Source organism: Leucopleurus acutus, assembly GCF_964270905.1.
Source record: "Leucopleurus acutus genome assembly, chromosome: 4".
NCBI lineage: Eukaryota > Metazoa > Chordata > Mammalia > Artiodactyla > Delphinidae > Leucopleurus > Leucopleurus acutus.
In genome coordinates this window covers 74,820,554-74,846,342 of record NC_139146.1, presented here as the reverse complement: position 1 = coordinate 74,846,342, position 25,789 = coordinate 74,820,554, and the positions used below count along the sequence as shown (strand labels likewise).

General features: G+C 36.7%; 1 protein-coding gene and 1 long non-coding RNA gene across 17 annotated transcripts in view; both read left to right on the top strand.

The window, feature by feature from the left end:
• Nucleotides 1-25,789, top strand: part of LOC309961523 — a 443,244-nt gene that overhangs the window by 248,661 nt on the left and 168,794 nt on the right. The gene's annotated exons all lie outside the window — the stretch shown is intronic.
• CLOCK (clock circadian regulator) overlaps nucleotides 1-25,789 on the top strand; it is a 134,744-nt gene that overhangs the window by 70,785 nt on the left and 38,170 nt on the right. For 14 of the 16 annotated variants that reach the window (XR_014326189.1, XM_082838899.1, XM_082838910.1 and 11 more), the window contains 6 exons: nucleotides 583-672; nucleotides 3,016-3,075; nucleotides 7,765-7,913; nucleotides 10,847-10,938; nucleotides 16,666-16,755; nucleotides 23,527-23,647. Coding sequence is in view for 15 of the 16 variants with exons in the window: in XM_082838899.1 (XP_082695025.1) it covers nucleotides 626-672; nucleotides 3,016-3,075; nucleotides 7,765-7,913; nucleotides 10,847-10,938; nucleotides 16,666-16,755; nucleotides 23,527-23,647 (559 nt within the window). In the remaining variant the exon portion in view is untranslated. Of the gene's footprint in view, nucleotides 1-582; nucleotides 673-3,015; nucleotides 3,076-5,291; nucleotides 5,341-7,764; nucleotides 7,914-10,846; nucleotides 10,939-16,665; nucleotides 16,756-23,526; nucleotides 23,648-25,789 lie in introns of those variants that run through there. The other 2 variants (XM_082838902.1, XM_082838903.1) reach the window with 2 other exon arrangements.

Genomic DNA, 25,789 nt, shown 5'->3' with positions numbered 1-25,789 from the left:
AAGAATCTAGACTGCCTAACAAACTCACTGTCATCAAGAATATTTCCTCTGACTGCCCCCCCCCCCACCAATATACCTTCATCATCCCTTTTATTATAATTATTTAGTTATCCATCTCCCTCTTTAATTGCAGATTTTTGCCTATAGTGATGGTGTCTCTCATCCTTCTATTTCCAAAGCTAACTATACTGTTTAACAGAAAGCAGGCTTTCAACAAATGTTTATTGCCCATTAGCTGGTGTTATTATAACCTACTTACATAGGCTTACATATGTAGCCTACGTAGTCTAATATATATACTGAATATTAAGAGTGGCTTTTTAATTTCCACTATTTTGTTATAGAAAGAAAATGAATTATGGTCTTCAATTTTTGTTCCCCTGTAGTCCTTTTTTTAAAAGGAAAAAAAGCCTCAAATGTGCCTCAGCTAAGTATATTTGCTTGAAAATAATGTTACAGCCTTCAGTAGAAACAAAAACATTTTGGAGTCTCTATGAAAACATAGTATTTCTCAAATTACTGTGTTTGTAGACATAAGTTTTTTAGAAAACTAATGACCATTTATTTTTCTTTCCACCCAAGGAGAAGTACAAATGTCTACTACAAGACGAAAACGTAATATGTTATGTTGTTTACCGTAAGCTGTAGTAAAATGAGCTCACTTGTTGACAGGTATGTTTTTAGAGACTTGTTTATTTTGAATTATATAAAGCTATTTAAAAAATTCACTGTTAGAGTAATGGCCTATATCAAACTGATAAAAGGAGTATTATGCTTAACCATAATTCCTGTTCCATTTACCTTCTGTACCTTCTCGGTACCTTCTCGGTACCTTCTGTACCGAGCAAATTTCATGTAATAGTAAGTAAGGTATATTATCTAGAGCCAAAGTCAACAGCATGTGGCTTGTGTTCTGAATGGATCTTGAACTGTCATTCTGAGTGATCTGGTCAGAACTGCTCTGAAATAAATTATGACAATTGCAGATGTTTGCTTGGCGCTTTGTGGGATCATCTGTCTCCTTATCTGTTGGTTCTAACTTCAGCCCTTTAAGCATCTTAGCATTTGTGACTCATGAGAGTTGACTATAATTAGGATTTCATTAGTTGAAATTATAATCTTTAAATCTTACTATTGGGAAGAGGATGGGCCTCCTTGTTTCTTTGATTTAAAGACTTTATTTTTTTACATTTTAACATGTCTGACATTGGGATTCATCTTACAATTGGCTTATCATAGTTTAATTGGTGGCATTGTTTTCTTTCGTAGTGGCACATAAAATAGTAAGTCTTATAGTCAGTGGTGTCTTAAATTTGATGAAATACAGTACCAGTTTTTAAAAAATACCTGCTCTTTGACAGCTGATGTACAGAGCACTTTTTATGTCTTACTTCATTTAGCTTCACAATAATTCCATGAGAATTTACAGATGAGGAGTCTATAGGCCGGAGAGGTTAAATAACTTGTTTAAAGTCACATAGTAAGTAATAAGGTGGAGTTATGACCTGTATTGGTCTGACACTAAAGTTCCTATAGTTCCTGTGCTCTTATTATAGTGTAATGTGTGATTCTTCCATAGGGGATTCTTTAAGAGTTTTGTAGCTAGAGTTGTGCACAGAAGTGACTTTGACATCTAGGGACAGCTTTCCTCCCTTTTCTATGAGGTAAATAGTGAACGTATGTACTCTATCAGAGCTTAAGACTTAAGGGGCAAGGAGTTTCCTCAGGGAGGCCTGCCTGCCACTGCCATGGATGTGGGCTGTGCCGTAGTTTCAGGTGAAATCTATGTGTCGTCTTTTCCTCAGAAAGGATGTTTCTTCACTACTCCTAAAGATTAAATATGATTTTGGTATTATGCTTCTGAATGATTGTCACTTCCTATTCTAGACAGTGTGACCTGTAGGGACAACATCTGGGTGTTCAGACATAAAGCAGTGGTTTTTAATATGAGTTCATTATCTCTCTGAATATCGTGAAAGTTATGGACTCTCTTCTCAATAATGTACGTTTACATACAGAATTTTTTATAAATTTCATTGTATACATGGAACCCCAGAAGTCTACTCATGAACCTCTATGATACGAGATTTGTAGATGGTCTCAGTTGTGGGGCTTGTAGGCACTTCATAGGCCACAGAAAGATGTGGTTAAAGAACTGAATAGTGAGTTCATGTAAAAGCTCGTATCACTTGCAACTGTTTACTGTTGCCCCTTAGATTAAGGAGTTAGCCACCAGTGCTCTTGGTTTCATTTGTTAGAATGCTCTTCCCCTTGGTCTTCCCATAACCAACCCCTTCTTGTCGCTTAGATCTCAGGCTCAAACGTCCCCACTTCAGCAACTCCTTCCCTAACCACTCACACTAAAGTAACCACCCAGTAATTAAAACATCACCCCTTAAAAAAAATAATAAAATTCATACATTTTCATGTTGATTTGTTTCTACTAGAAAATAAGCTATATGAGAGTGGGGATCTGTATGTCTAATTAACTGCTCTGTAACCATGTCCAGAACAGAGCCTGTTACATGAGTGCTAACAAATATTTGTCAAATGAATCAGTACTGAGTGAAAATATATCAGTATAAGTTAATATGCTAGATACTGTGACGTTTCTGAGTGATTTGTGTTTTATAAAGTAAATGTCTCAGAAAATGTTTTTTAAATGTGCTACTATAATTAAAAATAATTTCAAATGAATCATTTTATATAATGGCAAATATACTGACTTTCTATAGATTTTCACTGGTTACTAAAAGTTTGGAATAAGATATTTAACCTCTGGTAAAGTTAAATTCTTGTTTATTGTAATAAACTTTTTAAAATGTAAAACATAGTTGAACTTTGTCTATATGTGGTAGAAAACAGGTTAGTAGTTACTGAATTTGAACTTATGCAATCCATAACTCTACAAAAATCCTAGGATATAACTGATTTGATTCATACATTGTTTTAGTATTGCTGTTGCTTAGTGAGTCTGCTCTCTTATTTTCTCTATCCACTTTCTTTTTCTTTTAGAGACGATGGTAGTATTTTTGATGGGTTGGTGGAAGAAGATGACAAGGACAAAGCAAAAAGGTAGTTCAACTTGAGATATAAAATAGTAAATAAATGAATAATAAATAAATGTAATAGTAAATCAGTGATTTCCAAAATCTATCTGCCTTAAGAACTTAGACATGTTAGCAAGGTGGAAGAGGTTAGAGTATCAGTATGTAGTTTATAAATTAAATTATCCTCTATAAGTGCCCTTCTCACCACATCACATTATGGCACATAATATTTACATGACATCACTGGGGATGTTAGCCTTCGTCACTCGACTAAGGCAGGGTTTGCCTAGATTTACCATTGTAGTTACTCTTTTCTGTTAACCCACTCTATTCTTTGGAAATAATTTATTTAGGATAGCACACCTTCAGAGTAGGGATGGGGGAATTAAGCTTCACCTCTCATAGGAAGGGATTTCTACACATATTTGAAATTCTTCTGTGAAAAAAAAAAAGTCTCTTTCCCATTTATTTATATCTCTGTGGACTCATGTATATTTTGTATGGACTCATGATTTATTTTGTACTTTAGGTTATACTTCAGTGCTATGTTATTCTGTTGCTCGGTTTGTTCCAGCTTTGGCCTTTGGGAGGTCTTTCTGGGTGGGCTTCTGTGTCTTTTGACATGCCTCCATTCTCCAACAGAAGGGAAAGTGGGTGGTGGAGAGTAGGCGTGGGGGGGAAGAATTGATGGAGAGGTATCATCAAGTAGGTGACAGGATGGGATCTAGAGCCATGGTGGTGATGGTGGGGGCTTGACCTTAGATACGGGCCTTGATGGTGATTACAGTATCAGGAGGGAGGGTCCAGAGAGCATTGCAGCCAAGTTTGTAGTCATTGAGGGTAAGCAGTAAATACTTTATGGTTTTTTTCCAGCCACATTGAACTACTTGGGTGCTCAGACATGAGGGTAGAGAGTGTAGTAACATTACATACAGATAGAAAAGATAAACATGTAATAAGTAGGAGTTCCTAAATGTCTGTATTTAGCAAAATAAAAGGTACTGGGATAAGAAGAATATTCACATAACCAGATAAACTGCTAAATTCTTAAATGAATGATTAAAATATATCTGGTAAGAAGATTTTGAGGAAAGCTATATACAACTTTATTCAAGGAAATAAAAAGACCTGAATTTGAAGCTAAAAATATATTGGATAACTCCTTTCCCTTAACTTCAATCTAGTGGGGGAAGGTTCTTATAAAATATTTCAGGGTAGAGAGAAAGTCACTGATAAGGTGGGAATAATCAGTCTTGCCTGAATGAAGAGGCAGAACTTTTTTTTAACATCTTTATTAGGGTATAATTGCTTTACAATGGTGTGTTAGTTTCTGCTTTATAACAAAGTGAATCAGTTATACATATACATATGTTCTCATATCTCTTCCCTCTTGCATCTCCCTCTCTCCCACCCTCCCTATCCCACCCCTCCAGGCGGTCACAAAGCACCGAGCCGATATCCCTGTGCCATGCGGCTGCTTCCCACTAGCTATCTACCTTACGTTTGTTAGTGTATCTGTGTCCATGCCTCTCTCTCGCCCTGTCACAGCTCACCCTTCCCCCTCCCCATATCCTCAGGTCCGTTCTCCAGTAGGTCTGTGTCTTTATTCCTGTCTTACCCCTAGGTTCTTCATGACATTTTTTTTCCCTTAAATTCCATATATATGTGTTAGCATACGGTATTTGTCTTTCTCTTTCTGACTTACTTCACTCTGTATGACAGACTCTAGGTCTAACCACCTCATTACAAATAGCTCAATTTCATTTCTTTTTATGGCTGAGTAATATTCCATTGTATATATGTGCCACATCTTCTTTATCCATTCATCTGATGATGGGCACTTAGGTTGTTTCTATCTCCGGGCTATTGTAAATAGAGCTGCAATGAACATTTTGGTACATGACTCTTTTTGAATTATGGTTTTCTCAGTAGTGGGATTGCTGGGTCATATGGTAGTTCTATTTGTAGTTTTTCAAGGAACCTCCATACTGTTCTCCAAAGTGGCTGAACCAATTCACATTCCCACCAGCAGTGCAAGAGTGTTCCCTTTTCTCCACACCCTCTCCAGCATTTATTGTTTCTAGATTTTTTGATAATGGCCATTCTGACTGGTGTGAGATGTAGTTTTGATTTGCATTTCTTTAATGATTAATGATGTTGAGCATTCTTTCATGTGTTTGTTGGCAGTCTGTATATCTTCTTTGGAGAAATGTCTGTTTAGGTCTTCAGAGGCAGAACTTTGAGGAATTAACTTGGACAGATTTAAAGGCCAAGTTTAGAGATGGATAAGGTGAGCTAAGGGTATTCTGTTCACAGAGACTTTGAAGGTTTGATCGTGTTTTTAGGGGACCAAAAATGCTATGGCTGTGGGAAACCTTGGAGAAAGAGAAGGCCTCATAATAATGCTGTCAGAATTAAATGGACCATGTTGAACGCTGACATCTGTGCCCTGTTATTATTGAGGTCATCACAAGGGCTGAGTACGTCCAACCTGAACATAACATGAAATAAAGTTGCTTTGATGGGTGTGATCCGCTGGTAGAATTGGCAGTGATACTTGATTTCTGTATATTTCTTATGCTGGAGTTAAGATGCCTGTTTTAAATTATTACTTCTTGGTAACTGTATGATCCTGGGCATATTCTCTTTTATGCCTGAGTTGTCACACTTGTAACATGAAAAATAATAAAGTCTACTTTGTAGGAATTAAATGAAATTTCATGTATGTTTCTAGTAGTGCCTTATATACAACATTTATACAATTATATACAATTTCCAGTAGTAACTTATATACAACAAATAATGGCTCTAAATTTTACCCATGTCTTCAGATATTTCATATATAATAATTCTCAGTTGCTTATTTCCTACTTACTCCTTTCTAGAGGAATATAACTAGATCTGTATGTCTAACTTCCTCTAGTATGTGTCCTTTAAAATGTCAAACAGGCAATTTCACCATATTTAAATTCTCCCCAAACCATTGGTCTACCGAAACTAATATCTCAAGTTATATTACACATGGTCATCTGGCCTCCAGTCTTGTTTTGCATACAGTAAATTTCCAGTAGTATTTGTTATATGAATTTGTTTTGCCAAGCACTGATCTTTTCATTACTCTAGTGCTAGAATGGTCTTAACAAGGAGTTCTGTTCATGTCAGTCATTTCTTTAGTGCCTTCCCATGGCTTTCACTATTAAACTAAATCCTTTTGTGTAGCATAAAAACTTCATGATTTTTTCTTCCAGTACTTATTATTCCTAATTGCCACCCACCCTCCTCCCCCAACTCCAGCATAGCTGGACACAGAAAGCTTGTACACTAGCTACATGAGCCATGCTGAACTACTTGTGATAGATGTGTGGCCCTTATTTTATTTTTTTGGCCGCACCACACAGCATGCAGGGACATTAGTTCCGTGCCCGGGGATCAGACCCGTGCCCCCTACAGTGGAAGTGTGGAGTCCTAACCGCTGGACTGCCAGGGAATTCCTGTTAGGTTTTCATCTTTGTGCAAGTTTCCTGTGTCTGGAATGCCCTGCTCACACCCTGCCACCATCCCTTTCTCACTTAGCCTTCATGACTCAATTCGGCACACTTAAGGAGGTTCCATAGGTATTAGGTGAATTTCTTGAAAGGGCTTATCTTTCTGTAGTATCCCTAGTCCTTATTAGCACAGTCTCTGTCATTATAACAAAGCACTCAATGTTTGGTGAGGGAGTCAGTTAATTTCTGTTACGTTTCTTAAGAGGTTTGAACAGTTGTATTTTTTCCCAGTACTAATACAGAATAAATGCTCCTTTACTGAAAAAAATTAAATTAAATTAATAGAACTATCCTCTGACCTTTGGGGATCTTTTGGGAAAGTAGTGTACTTTCTAAAGTTGAATTCTAAAATCTGACTTCACAAAGCAGGTAATTAGAAGTATTATGGAATGATTAATTGCTCTGTAAATAATTGTGTTTATTTATCTCAAGAGTTCTCAGTACAACTAAGAATTTGCTTCTAGTTACTGCTTCACATAGAACGGTGGGAATTATTCCTTTAGCACATATATTTTGAGTGCTTACTGTTTGTTAGGTGTTATGCTTAAGTGCTTAGATGAAAAAACTGGGGCTCTGTTATCAAGAAGCCTACAACCCAGTGGAGAGACAGCTATGCAAAAGAGTGGTTACAGCTCTGTGTTGGAGGCTGGGATGGAGGAATAAAGAGGAAGAATGTGTGGGTAAGCCTGAGGGTAGGGAAATTTTCATTTTTAGATTTCTGTTTATAATTTAAAACTTACAGGAGATGGATAACTTTCTCCTATTCAATAATTTTTAATGATTTGGACTTATACATTATATGTGCTTTCAGAAACTGTATCTCAGTAATATTCATAATAACCTTATAAGGAAAATACAGATTCTTGGTAAATATTAGAGTAAATAAAACCTGAGATTTGAATGTAGTTTGTCTTACTGACATTTTCATAAAAACATGTATGCCGAATGCTTAAAATGTAGAAGCTTCTTTAGTGGTTAAACTAAGAAGAAAAATTATTGCCCTGATTAACTGTATATTGTTGGTAACCTAGGATATAAATATTTATTACCATCTGTATTGACAGAAGTACATGCTCTGTGGTTGTGTCTGTATTGAGCACTGTATTAAACTATTTGTGTAATTAAATGGACTGTTTGAAAACTGGTTATTTAATTTTTTATTTCATCAGAGTATCTAGAAACAAATCTGAAAAGAAACGTAGAGATCAGTTTAATGTTCTCATTAAAGAACTGGGATCCATGCTTCCTGGGAATGCTAGAAAGATGGACAAATCTACTGTTCTACAGAAGAGCATTGATTTTTTACGAAAACATAAAGGTACATTTTTAACTTTGTAAAATGGATTTTTTTTTTTTTAATAATAACAGACTGTCTCTTAAAGCATAATGTGATGAAATCTTGGCAGTGATGGCTTGAGACTGTATGCTTCCTAACCATTTTTAAGAAAAGGAAATAATTGCTTTTTTAAAGATTTCCTGGTATGTTCTTTCTTTCATTCAACAAACATGTATTTAGTGCCTACTAGTATATCCTAGATTCTTGTGGTGCAGGGTAACAGTCCTGGCCCTCAAGTAACTCAGGCCAAGGGAGACAAACATATAAACAGCTAATTGCAATGCAAGTAATTATAATGTGAGTAGTGCTCGTAAACTGTAAACTTTGTGTGAGAACACAGAGGAAAGAATGTGTCAGGGAAGTCTTAAACAGTTAATTTTTCAACTGAGACTTCCTGTTAGCTTAAGAAAAACAGCATTTCACATGGAGGAAATAGCATGTGTAAAACCAGAGAAGCAGGGAGAGTTCAGTTTAACCGGAGCATAGTTTGAGTTGGAAAGTTATGGGTCTATTTGAAAGAGAAGCAAGAGTCAGATCATGAGAACTTTATATGTCATTTTAAAAGATTGCTTCAGTGTATATCTAGGAAATAAAAACACTGTGTTTTAAAGTGATTATTTGTTAAAGAAAATCACTTTGAGTAAATAAGTCATGAAAAGAAAATTTTAAAGAATGTTAAGTATTTTGGTACTTAATAAATGCTACTTAATAGAAAATAGGTGAAAAACTTGTAAAAGGACATTTCTTTTTCAGATGGAAATGAAACTGCAGAACTTCTCAGAAAGAGAATTTGTAACTAGTGCCTCTATTTATTGCTAGCTCACTCTGTGATACATTACTAGCCTGGTTTATGCTCCACCACTGTTTAAAATTATTTTTTGTTAATTAATGCCATGACCCCCTACCCCCTCTGCTACCAATAAATCGGTAGCTTTTTCTTATATTTCATCCTCTTCTGCATCTCCGAAGCACTGGAAATTTTCATCCATCCTCCACTGGCTTCCTTTTCCCTTGGCCTGAGATACACTGTACTTCTTCATTCACCTCCCCCTCCCAACTGAGCTAACTTCTTTCCTCTTTCTTTTTCTGCCCTCTGAACATGACATTTCTCAAGGTCTTGTCTTTTGTGCCCTTGCTTTCTCTATGCTCCTTCCCTTGGTTTTGCCTCTCTCTTAAACTACTAAATCTATATTTCTAGATGCAAACTTTTCAGTTTTTTTTTTTCCAGGTAACTTCTGGGTCTTTGTTTTACGTGTCCTCAGACTCAACGCATCTGAAGTTGAATTCATTTTCATTTGTCAAGTCATCTCTTTCTCTCAGCTTTCCTTTTTCCATTTTCACACCACTATCCTTTCAATCCCCTGGGACTCAAGCCTGAGAAGAGTTTTGCATTTTTTTCATCTTCTGTAGTACAGTATCACAGTTGCCAGTTTTGTTGATTATTCTCAAAATTGCTGGTCTTCATTTTTATTGCCACCATTATCATTACATTTTATCTCTACAAATAGTATTCTCACTAACTTCAGGGCCCCTTGTTAGATAGCACACTCCTTCCTCAGACATTGTAGGAGTTCAGTAAATGATTGTTGAATGAAATGAAATAATATGCATGCATAATTATTTACCCCTGACAATGGAGGATTCATTTTGGCATTTAGATATTTTTTTCAAAATTGGGTATATGATTCTCACACCAAAAAAATTTACCTTAAATTGAAAGGTGATTCTTACATACTTCTTACTCTAAAAATAAACCTGGGTTTAACTAAACTTGATGGGATTTGCTTATGGATTTAAGTCCTTTTTTCTGAGTGTATATAATGTGAATTTGAAAAGCATGACTATGTTCCACAGAATTAGTAGCTATACTTCTCAGTTACTCCTCATATCTAGTACAGGCATTTCCAATATGCCAAATTTTGGGTGCCAATTTAATATGCTATATTTATATATCTGGTAATAGAAAAATCAAAGCAACTTAGTCCATTTTTTTCACTGCAAGGTAGAGTATATTTTGTAGAGTAAGCTCTATGACATAGATTTTAATTTTACTTGTTTGTTTTAATATGTCTACATTTAAAAATGAAAAAATATTACCTAAATAGTTCACATTTCATCATTTATGAATAGTTTTCTCATAACTAAATCCATTAGAAGTATGTTGCAAGATAAACTATAATTATTGTGTTAAAATGTGTGCCTTAAGCCAGGGATCTGCAAATTTTTGACCAGCTTCCTACCACTAAGAACACATACCAGAGGTCACTAAGCAGGATTACTCTGGGTTTATTACTATAAAGTTTTTGCCTAAAATTTTATTTTAATCTCCTTGATTAATTAAGAATAGAATACCTTAGACTGGAAAGAATCTTTCTGCCTGGCAATAGGCAGGCCTAAAGTCATTCTTTATTTCAATTTTTTTTTTTTTTTTTTTGGAGTGAAATAAAGTCATTCTTTTTTAAAAGCAGACTGACTGATCTCCTTGGCTCCTTTCCTCCAGGTTCACGTCCTTATGTCTGCTCTAGGTGCTACCGTTTGAATGGCAAAGAAAGGAAGGAGAAAAAGAACATATTCCTAATGCTTGGTCTAATCTGCTTGTTCTGATTCTTGTTTGGTCATTGTGTAAAGCAGGAAGCAATCTCAGGCCTGTCAGCAATACAGGTTCTCAGAGCTCCCCAAAGAAAATCCAAAGAGACTGGTGTTTTCAGGAGAGCAAATCCAAGGAGATAACTTGCTACATTAGCTCAAATATTTCCTCATCCCCAAACTTGGACCTCCTGATAACCTACCTAGACCAATGAATGTTATTGACTATGATTTAGAGTGGGAGAAGGGAAGGCAACTTGTAGGACTTTTGTACCACCACCCTCTCCCTGTGGTTGGACTATACGGCTAATGTGTCAATCTGTTTACAGAAATCACTGCACAGTCAGATGCTAGTGAAATTCGACAGGACTGGAAACCTACATTCCTTAGTAATGAAGAGTTTACACAATTAATGCTGGAGGTATGTCCAGATTTAATTTTTGAAAAGTTTTATTTTCCTTAAAAGAGAAATCATGGGGGTTACCAATTTTAGTATAGTTTTAACAATAGTAATTTAATATTGAAAAATCTTAATTCAGTGTAAGTCAGTCAACTCTCTCTTCAGTTAAAATTAACTGATGTAAGTATTGTAAGGAAATAGTACTGTGTGGTAAAATAATGCCAAATCTCTGTGGTTTCAATAACATCTGAATTTTTGAGAGGCTTAATAAAAGTCAGAAACCTATAACTACCAAGTTCTCTACCTGGACCACAGTAACATTCAAATGAAAAATAAAATATATTATTCATCATATACTAAATATTATTATGAAATGTATTCTACTAGACAGTAAGATTTTTTTAACAAATTAAAATCCACCTAAACACAACATAAAATGGTAATAAATGAAGTAGTTTGAAAATATTGAAATAATGAAATATACATTGAAAGGCAACTTTTCTCAATTCAAATAGAAACTTCTAAAACGAAATAAGTAGATGTTCTTTTGCGACAAAATTATTTTTGAAAACAATTCAGGTCATATTTGCTTAGAATTGCAAAACTTAATAACTCATACAATCAATTATAAAATCCACAAAAATTTTGAGTCACTCATACCTATCTATTTTACTTTTTTACTTTTTAATCACTTCCTATTTACATTAATAAGGTATCATCTATGCACACAAAGTACGGAGTTCAGTATCAGATTTCCATGAAAACTTACAATAAACAAAGGTGGTATACTTTGGTGGTAACAGTTAAGGACAAGAAAAATACATATGCAGAAGGTAGACATGGAAGAAGTAGAGGAAAGCAGTTGAGGTAGGAATATATAGAGGTTGTTAAATAATTTACATTTCTCATTCTGTTTGTTTGGGTCTGTTATTTTAGAACTTAAGCATTTTTCTGTGTGGTGTATGTAATGTGGTGTATGTATATGTAATAGCCATGTCTCAAGTGTCTTTGTATATTGACCAAAGCCTAAAGCAACATTATTTTGCAAATTAATGAACTATTTTTCTATTTATACTTTAGGTGGAACAGTTAATTGCTGGATTAATTAAGTCTTTACCTATTCAGCAGAAATGTTACCGTATGAAAATTTGTTGGAGTATAAATACATTGTATATATATTTAAAGTTGTGCTTAAAATCTGAAAAATAACTGAGCACTTTTCACATATTACCTCAGTGAATCCTCACAATACTCTTCTGAAGATAAACTATTAGTATCCCTTTCTAACTTTCAGATGAGGAAATTGAGGAACAAAGGGATTATGAAATTTGCTCAAAATAAAACAGTAATTAGCTTAGCTAGGACTCACTGCAGGAAGACTAGCCTCTGGTCCCGGTGGCCCCAGCCCTTGTGCCCACTGCCACTCATGAGACTTCTTTTCAGTGAAGGCTAGCCGTGGCACAGGACTTTTAGCTTAGTGACCAGCAGTCAACTCTTTAAGTTAGTGGACACTTAAGTTACAAACCAAATAATAGTTCCAATTTTGTTAAATTTTTTCTCCTCTTAAAGGTAGTTTGCCATTGTCTGAAATTATCTCTTTAGATAGAAGTAATACATTTATGAAAGGGTACACACAAGCTAATGTCTGTAACCACAAGAAGAAATCAACTCATTTAATTCCTCTTTAATTTTTTCTTTGATTGTTTCTCAGTGTAATCATTTAATAAGATCTTCTGTGTTAATCATAAGCTATTTATGTACCCTGCTTTATTGGTATGAAAAATTTTTTATAAATTCATAAATTGATGTAATATCCACACTTAAGAATCTTAGCAAGGTAAATTACCTATTCACTAATAAGCTAAACGGAAAGCATTGTCCTCAAATTTGTCTTTACAATGAACAGATTTTTTAAATTAATTGCCAAGACACATGTAGTGCATATGTAGATAAGTGTTAAAAATAGAGTCCAGAGATTGTAACATTATATATAATATGCAACAGAGAAAATTTAAACATGTTAATTTTGAAAATATAAATTAGTTGTCTCATGATTATCCTCACTGCTTTTAAAATTACATTCCTGAAAAATACTACATTTATTTATTTTCAATATGTCAAGCATATTTTTGATTTTTAGTGAATATTCACAACTACTAAGTAAATATGCATTTTAAGTTCATATTGCCAAGATTGGAGGATATGTATAAATGTGTGTACTGTAACCTGAGTCCAACTAACCTAGTTGTGTTACTGTTTGCTGGTCATGTTGATAAGATTACAGTTAGGCAGTCTGGATACCCGTTTCAGCAGAATTTCGGATGTAGGCTATATCGTAGAATGTTAGAGCTGCTAGTAGAGGAGTTGGGGTCATTCAGCTCAACCTCTTCATTTTACGGATGAGGCCTGGAGAGGCTGCAGCTTGTCTGGTCAGATTGCTAATTAATTCAAGAACTCAGACTAAGATCTTAAAATTCACTTATACCTTATGTGTTGGCTGTCTTTCTCCATTCTTCCGTTGCCACCCGTCCCTCTTCCTCTTGTCTCTGTTGCTTAAGGAATATTCCTTGCTACCCTTGCTGGGGGTGTTGAGAGTAGCCAAGGAAATCAGGGCAGTTTACCCTGACCAGACCTCTATGCGGAGTCATCTCTGTGTGAAGTCATCTCCTTGTAAGGAGCTCTTTCTCCTTGGCAGCTGACAGCTCTCTCCAGTAATCTACAAGGGAAGGGCCAGTGCCCTGCCTGCCTCATCACAAGGTGGTTCTGTCCCCTTCCCTAGAACTTCCATCCAGTCTTCCCATATTAAACACCCACAAAGGAAACAGCGAAGGTTTACACAGGCCTTTTGTTGTGGGTAAAGTAGATGTCAAATAGGAAGATGAGTTTTAACTAATGAGCCCTTTCCCTCCTATCATACAACGTGGGCAAGGGATAACCTTCAAGGTCTTCAGTCTTGGTATGAGGATGTCCTTCTGTGTCTTGATCTTCCTTCCACATCTCTTGAGTCTTCCTCCCCAAGGCCCCTTCAGTTTTTGGTGTACCTGCTTACCTTCTTGGGAAATTAGATTCCTCCACTCAAAAGAAGTTTGAGCCCTGGATCCCTTCTTGTGTTAATTAAGACTTGGTGAGATGCTGGTGGAGGCTTTTCTCTGCTGAATCTTTGCCTGCTTTGAAAGAGGAAGGGGCAGGCTCTGGTTCTGGGAGTGGGATCAAGTCATTAAGAGTTCTGATTTTAGTTGATTCTCTTCACAGAAGAGAGTTGCATCCTAATTCCTAGCAAATAGAGATCATCATAGAAAATAGTAATTTGCTTTCAAAGATGATACAATCTAGCTTCACATGAGAAAAGCATGTCCTTCTTAACATCATTTTGACCCTTTTCCTTAGGAAATAATACCAGCATTATTGTACCAAGGAGTTTTTGTAAAAATTTCATGAATTTGCTTAAAGTATAAGATTTTCACCCCCTCCCCTTACATTAGCCAAGAATGAGTTTGAGCCATTCTAGAAAACAGGCATCTACTCAAAATAAGTACTTTCTGATATCCAAACGTCTCCCTCAATAGAAGAGGAGGTGGGGGATGCCTTTTTCCCTACTTCCAACACGTACCTCAGCAGTTACTTGGAGGGAGGTTACTCTAACTCTCAGATCCATAAATTACATACAGGTTATTTTTTAGTTGCCACGGGCCACACATATGCTAGGTGCTGCAGATACAGTATTGGAGGAGTTATACATGATTCTCACTAGAGATTGTATCTTTTGAGAGAACCCTAAAACAAGAAATTCAAATTTAGTGTGATAACTATTTATTTATTTTGCGGTAGGCGGGTCTCTCACTGCTGTGGCCTCTCCCGCTGCGGAGCACAGGCTCCAGACGCACAGGCCCAGTGGCCATGGCTCACAGGCCCAGTGGCCCTGGCTCACAAGCCCAGCCGCTCCATGGCATGTGGGATGCCCCCGGACCAGGGCACAAACCCGTGTCCCCTGCATTGGCAGGTGGACTCCCAACCACTGTGCCACCAGGGAAGCCCTGTGATAACTATTTTGATAGGAGAAGAGGAACTCCTCTCACGGTGTATCTTTTCTGCTGTATATCTTCAACATCTTTTCTATTGCATCTTCTTTTCCTTCAGCCTGCAAATATATTTCAGTTACTTTTTTAAAAAATGACTTCCCTTGATACTTTGTCCCCTCAAAATGTGTCCTTTCATGAACTTTAGAAGGGAAGAAAGAGTGGTTTATAATAGACTTCTGATCATCCACCCATCTCTAAACTCATTGTAGTGTGACTCACCTTCCTATGGAAATTACTCTTAAAAGTCACCAAAATTCAGTCCTCATTTTCTCATTCCTTGTTTTATTTGATTCTATGTTATACTGGACCATCCCTCTTCCTCCTCATTCACTTTTGTCATTCTTTCTTCCATTGACTTCATTGACAACAGTGTATTCTGTCTTTGTCATTTTCTCTGGTGCTTTTGCTCCTTCTCATTCCCATAAATAGATTATTCCCCAAGGATTTGTCTTTGGCATTCTCCTCTCTTTTGCAGATCTCATTTCTTCAGCTGCAACTTTGGTGCCTAGGATTCTCAAATGAAAAACTTTGTGATATGTGAATACAGGATTGCTTTATTATTATTATTACTATTTTATAAATTTATTTTTAAAATTTTTTGGCTGAGTCGGGTTGGGTCTTCGTTGCTGTGCATGGGCTTACTCTAGTTGTGGCTAGTGGGGACTACTCTTCATTGAGGTACGCGTGCTTCTCATTGCGGTGGCTTCTCTTGTTGCAGAGCATGAGCTCTAGGCACACAGGCTTCAGTAGTTGTGGCATGTGGGCTCAGTAGTTGTGGCTTGCGGGCTCTAGAGCGCAGGCTCAGTAGTTGTAGCGCACGGGCTTAGTTGCTCCGCAGCATGTGGGATCTTCCCGGACCAGGGCTCGAACCCATGTCCCCTGCATTGGCAGGCAGATTCTTAACCACTGCGCCACCAGGGAAGTCCCAGGATTGCTTTATTATTAAGTATTGTTCCCCTATGCTGACTTCTCTCCTGAACTCTTAACATCACATTTCTTAATGCTTGCCTAAGTCCGTCCTTCTCTATTCTTACTGCTGCTAATTTCATTTGGATTCTCCTTAACTTCCCCAACTATTCTGAAGGCCACTGAGATTTTCCTCTTAATTCACTTTTTCCTCTAAATCCATTTTACACACTGCTTCCAGGCCACTCTTGAAAAAAGTCCATATGTCTTGCCCTGGTATTCAAGGCCTGTCATGATCTGACCTCAGCCTACTTTTTCAGCTTACTCCCTTTCACTTTATTCCCCATGTATCTCCCTGTGCTTCAGTCTGTACGTAATATCTGTCTGTTAATATATCCGAAGGTGGTAATGTGTTCTTTTGTGTGCCGAAGACATATTATTGGTGGCCTGTGTGCTTCGGAGATATTAACATCTTCAAATAAGGCCATTGTTGTATAATAACATGATAAAGGTAGAACTTTGTTTCTACCTTTTAGAAACCAATCATCCAATAATGGCCATAGAGTGATTTTTTTTTTTCCAGAAGCATTTTAAAATGCACAAAGATAGATACTAAGGTATTGTAAAGGGGAAAAGCTAGCATTTTGACAGTGCTCTGGAAATTTCCACAGTTAAGTCCTTTGTCATTTATCTTAGATTTTTATTTCTGTCCTGTGAAATACTTTTTTCTTTTCATTTAACTGACCATTATGTTTAATTTCAGGCTCTTGATGGTTTTTTTTTAGCAATCATGACAGATGGAAGCATAATATATGTGTCTGAGAGTGTAACTTCATTACTTGAACATTTACCAGTAAGTATAAAAATCCTGTGATCTTCGTATTTAATGCCTGTTCTAAACGTTCTAAAGCACTAAGCAGTGGACCCCTCAGAGCAGTGCTGCACAGCGGTTGGAGCGGGGATGCGACCTCTAAATAGTCTCTTGTTTTAGTATGTCTGTGTTTTCTCAGGTCAGTCATTAATCTATAGTGACTAAATATTCAACTACCACTTTACCTAACCTCTATTCTTCTTGCCCTCTTTATTATCATGCTGAGTTTTCAGTATTAACTTTTTAATCAGCGTGGTGAAGATGTTGCTTAATCACTGAAATTATCTTGAGAATAACTAAATTTCTACTGAGATATTTGTTGCAGCTAAATAATAATTTTCTCAAAAGAATGACTTATAAGAACATACTGAAAATAATAGATAAGGACTTTTGTGCTCTGTGGCTTGAGTTGATAATATTTTAATGGCCATATTCAATTTGTTATTAATAATCAAAAGAGTAGATAATTCGAAAAGAATTATAATTTTGATTAGAATGGTGAATACCTGAATTATGTATTTGCTGTTTTACTTAACATATATTTATTGAACATCTGCTCTGCCAGGTACTATGCTAGGTGCTCTGCTACAAGTGACAGTTCTTATGAATTTGAAGTTTTTATTGAATATGTAATGTTCTTATCTAAGATGGTGTTACCCAGAAACTGGGTTCGCCTCTTGGTGGGTGCCAAGCCAATAGACCCAACCAAGCCAAAGACTGGGAGAAGGAAGGATTTATCATAACTCGCAGCAAGTAAGGAGAACACGTGGTGGTGGGGGGGGGGGGGATCCTTCACAAAGTAGTGTCTCCCCAGACAGCAAAATTGGGGAAGTTTTAAGCTAAGGGCACATGCATATTCAGGAAGGGGCTTTAGCAGAGGAGAACTCAGCATAGAAGTGAGGCAAAGGTTGACAGAGTCCCAGCTTTACTTGGCTGAAGTCAGAAAAGGTCAGCATCATCATTATATCCTCCACTTGGGGTGGGGGGCCTTGGTCCCTACAGAGCTCAGATGTATTATTATGTATATCCTTTGAGAAGGAACTAGGACTCTGCTTTATCCCTGCACTATTGTTTGCCTGCCTTTTCTCTCTCCCTGCATTCCTTTGTTCCCTTCAGATCATTAAATACTGAGATCAGGGCAAGCATTGTGGCCAGGCTTAGATTACAAAATGGCTTCTCTTATGTCAAGAAAGCTATTCCTGGTTCTCTTTCTCCAGGGGCCCCCTAACTTATCTGCTTACAGTGGGGCTTGTGGTGTAAATATTTTGAAGTTACTTATAAATTACTCTTAAAATGCCCATCTCTTGAAAATGTATAACAGTGCAGAGTCAACTGTTCTATAAGGATCTCTTTCAAGAGATGTTGAAAAGCAGTATCTCCTTCCCTCTGATTACTCTGCTACTTTGTACTTTGTAAAGAGAATGGACTCTATACTTAAAAGGCCAGATTCTAAATGGGTACTTTGTTTCTGAAAGCCAGGCAGTAAGTAATTTGCTAATTTCTTTGGGTCACACAGAAAATGACTTGGCTTTACTGCTTCTCTAGGGGCTTTCTTTACAAGTAAGCTCAAACAATAGGTGATTAGCCCAACATCTAAAAATTGTTTGGGAATAAACAGTGAGATTATAGCAACGTGTAAGTAAACTACTATGGGCAGAGAAAAGGACAGAATTTTCTGGAGGACACTTTTAAAAAAATATTTACGGGGCTTCCCTGGTGGCGCAGTGGTTGAGAATCTGCCTGCCGATGCAGGGGACACGGGTTCGAGCCCTTGTCTGGAAAGATCCCACATGCCGCGGAGCAACTGGGCCCGTGAGCCACAATTACTGAGCCTGCGCGTCTGGAGCCTGTGCTCCGCAACAAGAGAGGCCACGATAGTGAGAGGCCCGCACACCGCGATGAAGAGTGGCCCCCGCTTGCCACAACCAGAGAAAGCCCTCGCACGGAAACGAAGACCCAACACAGCCATAAATTAATTAATTAATTAATTTTAAAAAAATATATTTACGTAGTGAAAAAAGCCAGGGAAAGAAATCCTCGATAGGATTAATATATGACTAAGATAAGATTGAATAGTGGGCTCTAATAAATAAAACGAAAGAATGTATATAACAAAACAGAAGCAGGCTCACAGATAAAGAAAACAAACTGGTGGTTACCCGTGGTGAGAAAGATGGGGGGAGGGACGAGATAAGGGTATGGGATTACCCCTACTACGTATAAAATAGATAAGCAACAAGAATATATTGTACAGCACAGGGAAATATAGCCATTATTTTGTAATACCTTCAAAGTATAAATAACTTTTGTAATAACCTTGTAAAAACTTTTGTAGTAACTTTGGAGTGTAATCTATAAAAAAAATTGAATCACTATATTGTGCATCTGAAACTAATAATACTATAAAATCAACTATAATTTAAAAAAATAAAGTTAAGTAACTTGAATAAAGGTATAATTATATGCTTTTAAACCACAGACATTTTTATTGGATTTTCTTTCGGTTATGTATTTATAGAAACTATATAATCTTTAATTTAGTCATAGTCAGGGTATAATTTGCAATGTGGTCAGACTTTTTAAAAGCCTGCTTCTTGGGCACTTTCCCTGGACTTCATTGAGAATTAGATTCCTTTTCTCTGTGTTCTCACGTTACCTTATACGTACTGCCACCGTGACACAGTGAATTGTAATTTTCTGTTTATTTTGATAATAATGGTAGATGTAAGCTTCCTAAGTGCAGGGACTTCATCTCTGTATCCACGTGTGCTGGCTAATTTCTCAGAGAGGCACTTACGAATTATTGATTGAGTATAAGAAAGTGAGTAGATTATTTGATGTAGATGTTTTAAAAACTCCTTCCTAATGGCACACTGGTGTTGGATCTTTAGTGAGGGAATATTTAATTGCATTTTGAAATAACAACATGTCTACCACAGATCTAGTTGGGATCCAAGTGTTTGATCATTAACATTCTCCCCTCAGTGAGAAACCTTGTCACCATTCCCTCCTGGATTTTGTTTTTAAACTTTTAATTTTAGAACTATTTGTAGATTTATAGAAAAATCGAGAAGATAGTACAGAGAGTTCCCATATGTCCCCTACCCAGTTTCCTCTGTGAGTAACATCTTCTGGATCTTTTTGATTGTCTTGTCAGCCAAAGCATGTAGCAGGTGAACGTTTGGGCAGAGGAGGTCTCTGCTGATCCAGCAGACCCATTTCATTCCATGCGGAGTTAATAGTAGCCTTTATTAAAACAGTTTTTGTGTTTGTTTTTTTTACCGCTCTCCAGTTACGGTAGATACTTTCCTTCACATCACTGACAATGTTGTATGTTATTTGAAGGTTTGAAAACAAAAACACAAGTGTGTTTTGAGGAAATGAAGTAATACTTGTTTAGGATCAAACACAGTAAGGAAAAAAGTATGTGATTTTCTGTTTTGGCTTGCCATTAATAATTAAACTGTAACAGATGCTAAACAAAAGGTTTAAAACAATGGTGTGCCTTTCTTTGTATTTGAACATGCATACCTTTTTGTCTAAAACAGAATTTTGGCTCTTGCCGAGAGGGGGAGAAACATTAGCAAATCTCTAAATATAGACTTTAGTGTTTATAATTCAGTTCTGTTGAGAAATTAAAATTTGCCATCTTAATCAATGGTCAGTGTAACAACATTTTTAAATTTAAGTTTGACTGTAAAATTGCAAGACTGATTCTATAGGTCCTGCAAAAAATTTTTTAACTTTGTCATGTCATACTTATGAAATTAATTTAGGTACATTTTAACCTATTTGTGGCTAATAATCAGGAAAGGAAATTTATGAATTTTTTTTTTTCCTGGTGTGGCTTTCTACAACAAAATTATGGGGTCATACCACCTCCATGCCAGAAGGGATTTTAGACATCCTTAGCCCAGCCCCTTTATGTTTGTTAGAAGCATACATGAAACCCAGAGAAATTGGACTTACTTGTACAATTTAGTGGAAGTGCCAAGACATAAAGTTGGGTCTCTTTACCAGGAGCTTAAAATTTGTAAAATTTTACAGTTTAAGATTGTTTTCCTCATACTTGCTTAAATGTGTTCCTGAGAAGAGAGTATATTAAATTTGTTACCATGTAATATAGGAAGGAAGATTCACCATGTTACAGCCTAACAGAGTCCAGGACTAAAAGTGCCACTATTAAGATACTGTATGAGCATTTCATTTTCTACTCTTCTTAACTTGGTAATTTTGAATTATAAACACAAGAATGTGCTAAGAAAGTCAGTACCATCTTTGGTGTAAATGCAGTATGCAGAAATAACAATTTGGAATTTTTTTCAATAGTTATATGATTATTGGTGAGTAAATACTTTTAATAAGAAAACAAATATTTGAAATAAGCAAATAAAGCTTACTTGATAGCGCCAGAATCTCTGTTCCTTACGCCTGTACGTAAGGAGCATAGTTGTTTAAAAATATGTTATATCCAACATATACCTGACATTTTTTTGGAGGAGCTTTCAGTCCCTTTTGAGCAGCTACTCTCTATAGCAGGTATTTGTCAGTTTTCTCGCTGAGGAAAAGATAATTGATGAGAGTTAATAATTTCCACCGAACGGTTGCATTGACCTGATGTAAAGAAAACAGCCTGTTGATTTATATCATATGGCAATCAGCAGGATTTACATTTCTTCTTCATGAAAATAATTGAGGGACACAGAAGGATCCAGATAGCTGTCACTTCCTTCTCTTTCCTTTGAATTGTGCTTGGGAACTGAGTGGATGGTATGGCAACATCAAGTATGATCAACTTCATTTAGAGATTGGAAGTGTAATGGTTAATGGAAAATCACACATCAGTTAGTTGCCAACTAAGTCTGATACTTCAGTTTATCGAGTGTCTGGGGAAGCAGAATGGTGGAGAAGTAGTGCTTGTGATCACACCACTCTGTATACTAGATAATCATATATTTTCTCTATGCATATGAGACAGCCTGTAGATTTATAGATAAAAAAGCAAGGGTGACAAAGGTTAGATCATAATTTACTGAAATAGGGGAAGAACTGTCAGTAAAAGTAAATAATTGTAGGAAACTAATCATCTCCAAAATGAGTTTTGGTTCTACAAATAGGTATCTTATTTTTCTGTCAAGACTGTTTTTTATATTAATGTCAATGCCTATATTTTAATACTTTATTTTATGAATAAAGGGCAATTTTCTAGCCTTTTTGTTGTTCATGCCTTAATTTTTTGTTTATTCCTTCTGTTCTAGAGACTTTTCAGACATTCAGAAAAATTCCTTGTTAAAATGCAGATATATTTTTGGTGTGGTTACCCCTTAAGGCTTATCAAGTAACTCCTTAATTCAAAATAATTTACTGCACTAATAACCGATATGTGCAAAGCTCAGTGTTATTGTATCTTGATTTGAAGGATAGGAGATAAAGGTGTAAGAGATAGGGCCCTTTAATTCACCCACAGAGCGGTAGGACATAGAGATTAAAATATAATTAAATATTTTTGATGGGAAATGAAGGATATGAGTAGTAATTACTAAAGGAACTTTATTATTTTTACTGTGGATTATGCAGTTAAGGGACATATTATTGAAGGAAATAATTTGAACTGGTCTTTGCAAGATGGAAGGGTACAAACATGTGGTGAGAGAGGGGAAAGGTACTCCACTTCATGAGGTGGACCTTGAAGGCTAGAGAAGATACAGAAGGAAGAGTGTAAATGTATGGCTTGTACAAGAGTGGTAAACACCCCTTTTCCCACCTCTTACCATCCCCAGTGGCTGTTTTTTGTTACTGTTTGAAGTTTGTTTTTAACAATCTTTACAGTGTTTGAAATACAAAATAAAAGTGAAATTTCTTAGTGGAACCCTTAGCCCGCTTTCACAACTCCTTTTCACTTCCCTTGCCCTCCATGCCTACCTCCATAGTCTTGGAGATACCACTTCAGTAACCCCAGGATTCCACAGGGCAGTTTGAAAATGTAGAGAAGCCAGGTAGACTGCATGGGATTTGGCAGGAAATGTGAAGTCACTAAAGTTTTGTTGTCGATGGTTCTTACGGACGGGCACTGTCCTATTCACTTTTGATTCCACAGCCATGGCACATTGTAGGCCACCTGTTGCTTGTTGATTAAAGCCGTATTTTAGCAAGAATTATAATGCTCAGCACATAACTTGCCTTTTTTGGGGGAAGAGGGTGGTTATCTTAAAGCATGGCTTTTTGACAATGGGATACAGGATAGATGGCTGGAAAAGATGAAATAAAAAAGGAAGGACACGTTGGACAACTGAAATGACACTTAAAGTCAAGTCTCCTCTTCATGTAGCCTGTGGCCACTCCTGTGGTCCTTTATTGTAGTGTACACCACCATAACTTACCAGAGTTTGGGATGTATGGTAAGGCTACATCTGGTAGCCTAAGATTCTTCTAATCAACTTTCTTAGTCCTGTTATGTTTTACATGTTCAAATTTGAAACTCACCTTTGCAAATAACTTATCAGACTTTCAAAGGTCATATTGATCATGAATCTGATGACACTAGTCTCAGAGGCAATGAGGTCATGTTAACCTCTTTCACCTTCTCAGTCTTGTTTTTTGAGTTGTGCTCTGTAACATGACATTTGTCAGTTTTCACAGATAATTAAACATTAACCATGTCTCATCTGATGTATTAAGAGTGATTATGTACTTTAAAAATAAATGTCTCTTGAATCACTATAATTATTTAACTTTTCAAAATTTCTTTTTCAGTCAGATCTTGTGGATCAAAGTATATTTAATTTTATCCCAGAGGGGGAACATTCAGAAGTTTATAAAATACTCTCTACGCATCTGCTGGAAAGTGATTCATTAACCCCTGAATATTTAAAATGTAAGTAGTAGCTCTTAAGCAAAAAGTTAAGCAGATTTGGTTGTGTTATCCTTTACTTTTGTAATTTTGTGACAAACCCAGGTATGTTTAACCAAATTAACACATGGCATCATTACAAATACCCTGTTAGATCCTTTTTAAATACTAACATATGATGGAATTATGACCATATTAGAAGTCTGAACTCTTCCAGAATACATTGAACTCTCATCTTTTTGTTATAGTATGCCATAAAACTGTATTTTACACAAAAATGGAACTTGCAGTATATTCTTTTTAATTTTTATATAAAATCTTACTGTGTTTAATGAGAGAAAATGAAACAGCTCATTTTCACCATCACTAACCAATTGAACACTGAAACTATGGGGCAAGACTTCTATATTTAAAAAAATGATTTAATAAAGGAAATTGTTTGCTTTATTAAACAGAATTAAACAGTAATTTATTGGATATGTCTAGTGTGCCAGACATTTGTGTGCTATACCATAAAAGTGCCAAGAATAGGGAAAAGTAGTCCCTGCCTTTAATAAGCGTAAAATACCATGGTATAATCTGACTTTTCTCCTAGATTCACTGGACAAATTAATTTGACCAGGATGCCTCATTTTCTTGCATAAATTATCCTGTGTAAAATCTGAAATCCTTACAGCACTACATTTGGCCATCAGTGATTAGATGTCTTCTTTAGCTACTTTTTCCATGATTTTTAAGTTTTGACTTTTCCAGTAATACTGATGTGAATCATTTTAAAGGTTCTTTATATTTTAAATCTTCAAATTCTGTAGAACACTAACCGTTCAAGAATTGAGATACACACACACACACACACGTGTAAGTATGTGTGAACATACATCTTTGATAAGATAGCCTGTCAGAAGGAGTTGAGAAGAAGAAAAACTGGAGACCAGGAGAATCGATTTGAAGCCTATTTATAATTGTTTAAAAATCAAGTTCCTATGACTGGCCAAGAGACTAGTCTTTCACCTAGGGGAAAGATTTGGGTTGGATATAATGACATAGAGGCCAGTTATAGGCCTGTAAACGGTATTTGAAGTCATGGATTGAATGATGTTGCTTGAGGTAAATATATAGAGTAAGGAGAGAAAAACTGGAAAGATGGAACCCTGGGCCATGGCAAGAGGTGGACAAAAGAGGAGTCTGCTTTAGAGACCTTCACAAGGGCAACATTGTCTGGAGAACTGAACGAAAGCCTTTGGCAGAAATACAGACCTTAGGCTTCCGTTTCCAAGATCAGGCAAGAATACTTTAAAAAAAAAAAAATTATTTATTTATTTATTTTTGGCTGCGTTGGGTCTTTGTTGCTGCTCACGGGCTTCCTCTAGTTGTGGTGAGCGGGGGGCTACCCTTCGTTGCAGTGTGCAGGCTTCTCATTGTGGTGGCTTCTCTTGTTGCGGAACATAGGCTCTAGGCGCACGGGCTCAGTAGTTGTGGCATGTGGGCTCAGTAGTTGTGGCTCGTGGGCACTAGAGCAGAGGCTCAGTAGTTGTGGCGCATGGGCTTAGTTCCTCCGAGGCATGTGGGATCTTCCCAGACCAGGGCTTAAACCCGTGTCCCCTGCATTGGCAGGTGGATTCTTAACCACTGTACCACCAGGGAAGTCCCCAAGAATACTTTTTTTTTTTTTTTTTGCAGTACGCGGGCCTCTCACTGTTGTGGCCTCTCCCGTTGCAGAGCACAGGCTCTGGACGCGCAGGCTCAGCGGCCATGGCTCACGGGCCCAGCCGCTCCGTGGTATGGGGGATCTTCCCGGACCGGGGCATGAACCCGTGTCCCCTGCATCAGCAGGCGGACTCTCAACCACTGCGCCACCAGGGAAGCCCCCCCAAGAATACTTTTTAATAGAGAAAAGCCTTAATTAAATGACTTTCAGACCTCCTGCTTAAAGAACTGATATACAAAAAAAGTTATTTCTTTTTTTGTACATGAAAAAAGGATGTTTCATGTCAAAGGAGTAAACGAGATGTAAAACAGAGGGTAAATTGCTTGGAAAACTCAGGATTCTGTAAATATGCCATTTGGGCCATAATGAAGGTGAGGTAGTACAGGTGATGTGATTTGTGTCTAGAGAAGGAAATAGGGCCTAATGTTTCATCCTAAACAGTTTGGTTTTTATTTTTT